The 4,955-nt window shown below is 39.4% G+C and overlaps 1 protein-coding gene across 1 annotated transcript; it reads right to left on the reverse strand.

The window, feature by feature from the left end:
• Positions 1 to 9: 9 nt before the first annotated feature.
• LOC127920058 (nesprin-1-like) lies at positions 10 to 4,671 on the reverse strand (the record flags this gene model as incomplete). Its single annotated transcript, XM_052503888.1, has 3 exons — positions 10 to 189; positions 307 to 399; positions 4,604 to 4,671. Coding segments are annotated over 3 exons (341 nt in total), but the record flags the coding sequence as incomplete, so codon positions are not given.
• Between the last annotated feature and the right edge of the window lie 284 nt (positions 4,672 to 4,955).

Genomic DNA, 4,955 nt, shown 5'->3' on the forward strand with positions numbered 1-4,955 from the left:
GTACTTGGCAGCAGTGCTCTGTACCCATCTGAGGAGGGCCTTCTTGGCATTGCCCTGGAACTTCTTGGGTGCCACCTCCCTCTTTAAGGCGGGACTGCCTGTCTCTGAGCTACTGGCCATGCTGTCCACTGAGGAGGTGCTGCTGGACAGGGCCTCCAGGGCTAGCAGGTTACTGGTCAACTCCTCGATCTGACAGGGGGTCGGGAATTAGAGCAAACATTGCTGCGAGTGACCATGGCAACATCCAACAAAAGGGTTCTACCTGGACCCCAATAGTGTTCTCCTGCAGATACAACTACACATTACCTGGAAGTAGAGGATGACAGTCCAAATCAACCCCAGGACAATGGATGGTCGACCGTCTGCTATGTCAGTGGCATGGATGTTGACTAGCTTGATCTGTTCGGAATAAAACCCAAATTGAACTGCAATTCCAATCTTGTCATAAAATTAACTTGGGAAATGCATATATATATATATATATATATATATATATATATATATATATATTTATATTTCCATATATATATATATATATATATATTATATATATATATTATATATATATATATATATTATATATATATTATATATATACATGGAGTGCATTCTGAATGAATTTTTAACAAATAAAGGCATTTATTGATTAGTGGGGCCACTGCCATAATAATGGGAGATTTTATGTTTTCTTCACAGACATCAAAATCAGCTCTCTAATAAATCAAATCAAAGTTGATTGGTCAAGCACACAGTTTAGCAGATGCTATAGCGGGTGGAGCGAAATGCTTGTGTTACTAGCTCCTGCTGCATTTGCAACAGCTAATGGGGACCCTAATAAAATACCAAATACCTAGAAAGTGCAGTAAAATGCCAAACAAGTACAAACATTTTACATAATAAAAACTAGAAACAAGAAATCAAGAACGTCAGAAGGAATCCAATTAACAACCCAAATAACATTCTGATATTAGGCATTTATAGAGCGGAAGCGTGAAGAAACAGCTAAGCTCAACTGAGGAAAATGAAAGATGTACCGTTCTCATCAAAAAGGAAAGAGGACCAAGGCACCCTTCATATAATGAGTTAAAATGCCTTTATTTGTATGCCATGTTCAATGGAAACAAAGCTTAAAAACACTGACACTTTCTGGCTGCATGCTCAATTTAACAGGACACTAACAATAAAGCCAATGTAGTGAATAGTCACAACAAACTTTGGATCGGCATTGAACTAGTTTCCCCTTTTTTACTACTCTTTCATAAAGGTTGGAAGAAGAAGAAGGAAGGAAAGATTTGACACCAAAGTTTGAGTCAAAATACATACAAAATGCATGAAAGACTTAAAGCACCTGGTTGGTGGCACTACAGTAATCAAGATGTACTATGAGGAAAAGAATGGCTCAACCAAAGAATATCTAGGAATACACACCGTGCATCAAACAAGAGGAATGCATACAGTATATGTGTGTTTTACAGGCAGCCACTGACCGGGATCTCGGTACACAGACTGAGGTCAGAGGTCAGGCATGGTGAGAGAGGGTTACAATAAGAGATATGCCTCAGAGAATACAAACTGAGACAGGATGTTCCATCCATAGGGCCTTGCAGAGATACATCTCTTCATGCAGAGCCTTCATTTACCTACAGTGCCGTGAAAAAGTAGACGCCCCCTTTCTGATTTTCTCTATTTTTACATATTTTTGATACTGATTGTTATCAGATCTTCAACCAAAACCTAATATTAGATAAAGGGAACCTGAGTTAGATTTTTTCACCAGATATAATGGGACCCATCTCATCCAGAAAGGTGACTGACTCAAGTTTGCACCTGGAAGCACCCGGATGATCATCAAGATTTACATGTTTTATTTTTATTAACCTCCCCTCTTCGGAGGACAAATATATGTTTTGTTTTCTTTCAGCTTTTCTGCTACATATGCATTTTACAAATACATTTTACATATACAAAATGCATACACATTTTGCATACACATTTATCACATGGTACTTCTATATAAAGCAGTCACGTAACAATAATACATCACCAATCATAAGCTCTTTAATCCCACCTATCACCTATCGCCACTCTCAGCCCATCCCACCTATCACCTATCGCCACTCTCAGCCCATCCCACCTATCACCTATCGCCACTCTCAGCCCATCCCACCTATCACCTATCGCCACTCTCAGCCCATCCCACCTATCACCTATCGCCACTCTCAGCCCATCCCACCATCACCTATCGCCACTCTCAGCCCATCCCACCTATCACCTATCGCCACTCTCAGCCCATCCCACCTATCACCATAGACATCCTCGTTTTGGTTTCAACGTGCCATATATTTTTTAAATTGTGTTGTGATGTTTTACAACATTTTTGCACCTTTCTAATCGTATATTATCCACAGATTGTGAGCTAAAGATGAAAACCTTTCCTACAAGTATTATTATATTATTATTTGAATGACTATGGCTTCCCAAATCACCCAACACTGCTGTTTGTAAGGTTCATTTTAAGTACGTGTTGGGATTTTGTACCATTCTGAACCTGTGACCAGAAACAAGCTACATAGATAGGGGCAATGCCATCATCGAGACTCTTGGGAAGAATGTTCTATGGACAGATGAGTCAAAAGTATAACTTTTTTGGATGACATGGGTCCCATTATGCCTGGCGAAAACCAAACACTGCATTCCACAGTAAGAACCTCATACCAACGGTCAAGTATGGTGGTGGTAGTGTGATGGTTCGGGGATGTTTTCCAGCCACAGGACCTGGACGACTTGTCTTAAAACCTCAATGGGCTAGGGGGCAGTATTTTGACATCCGGATGAAAAGTGTGCCCAAAGTAAACTGCCTGTTACTCAAGCCCAGAAGCTAGGATATGCATATAATTGGTCGATTTGGATGGAAAACACTCTAACGTTTCTAAAACTGTTAAAATAATGTCTGTGAGTATAACAGAACTGATAGGGATGGCGAAACCCCAAGGACAAACCATCCCAAAAAAATAATTCAGCCTACCACTGTTTTCAATGGCTGTCACTTTTATTATAAGGCGAAAACCTCCCAGATTGCAGTTCCTAGGGCTTCCACTAAATGTCAACAGTCTTTAAAAAGAGGTTCAGGCTGGTTTTTGGAAAAATAAGCTAGAAGTTGTAGTTTTTAAGTGGCTTCCGTTTTCGCTGTAGTGTTTCCATGCGAGTGGAGGAAAGCACATTCTTTTTATTTATCTTCGGTAATGAACATACTATTCTCCGTCTTAAATTTGATTGTTTATTTACATATTAGGGTACCTAATGTTTGATTATAAATATTGTTTGACTTGTTTGGATAAGTTTATTGGTAACGTTTGGGATTCATTTGTATGCATTTTTGAAGGAGGAAACCGGTGGATTATTGACTGCTGCCCACCAGCTAAACAGAGTTTTTATGTATATAAAGAAGGACTTTATCGAACAAAATGACCATTTGTGATGTTTCTGGACCTATTGGAGTGCCAACAGAAGAAGATCTTCAAGGTAAGGCATTTATTATATCGTCATTTCTGACTTTCGTGTGTCGCACCTGCCTGGTTGAAAAATGTTTTTCATGGTTTTGTATGCGGGCGCTGTCCTCAGATAATCACATGGTTTGCTTTACCATAAAGCCTTTTGAAATCTGACACATGGCTGGATTAACAAGTAAAGCTTTATTTTGATGTATTTATTACACATGTATTTTCATGAATGTTAAATATTTATATTTCTGTTGTTTGATTTTCGCTCTGCAATTTCGATGTTGTCGAGGTGGGCCTGCATGAACGCCTGTGCTAGAAAGGTTAATAGAAGGAACCAGGAATTCTGCTCTGTATCAGAGAATTCTACAGGAGGCCATCTGTCTGTGAGCTGAAGCTGAAACGCATCTGGGTCATGCAGCAAGACAATGATCCAAAACACACAATCAAGTCTACATGAAAATGGCTTAAAAAAGTAACACATTTGAGGATTTGGTAGCCTAGTCAAAGTCCAGACCTAATCCCATTGAGATGTTGTGACAGGATTTGAAAGGACAGTTCATGCTTGAAAACCCACAAATCCCGCTGAGTTAAAGCTGTTCTACATGGAAGAGTGGGCCAGAATTCCTCCACAGCGATATGAGAGACTGATCAACAACTACAGGAAGCATTTGGTTGCAGTCATTACAGCTAAGGTGGCACAACCACTTATTGAGTGTAACGGGGCAAATGCTAAGACTAGCTGTCGCCATTGGCGTCGGCTAATGGGGATCCTAATAAATATAAACTCTGGTTCCTTCATATAATATTAAGTTTTGGTTGAAGATCTGATAACATTCGGTGTCAAAAATATGCAACAATATAGAAAATCAGAAAGGGAAATACTTTTTCACAGCACTGTATTTTTGTTCCTAAACACTATCAAATTATAGTTCATTTTCAAACTGTTACAGTAGCATTAAATATAAGTTCATCTACTTTTCACAAGCCTTGTCCTAAAGCTATTAGGTGACATTGCTAAGAAGCACTTTGGTTTATACTTTAAACTCAAGCTATGACAAAATACTTCAGAAAACGACTTAGTTGTCACTATGAGGTGTGTTTACCTTCCTGCCTTCTAGGAACCTGAGGGCGGTGCCGATGTTGGATACCCAGTGGATCCTCTGTGGCGGCCCTGCTCACAGGGCTGGGAGAAGAGGAGGGAGGGTTCAAGTGAAGGTCAAAATATTTCCCATAAGTAATACTGTAAATATAATGTAAATCTTACCAACCAGAGCACTCACATTAAAAAACAGCAAGAAAGTTCAACACAAATACATACTGTATACAACAACCAGCAAAGTATGAGAGTAGCACTGACTGACGAATAGGCCTGTATAACACACAACTACAGTGTGATTACTGGCTGTGAATTCGTAGTTCCTTTATTCATACAGAACATTTTGTATAATCCTCCCT

Source organism: Oncorhynchus keta, unplaced genomic scaffold (assembly GCF_023373465.1).
Source record: "Oncorhynchus keta strain PuntledgeMale-10-30-2019 unplaced genomic scaffold, Oket_V2 Un_contig_18226_pilon_pilon, whole genome shotgun sequence".
NCBI classification, from domain to species: Eukaryota; Metazoa; Chordata; class Actinopteri; order Salmoniformes; family Salmonidae; genus Oncorhynchus; species Oncorhynchus keta.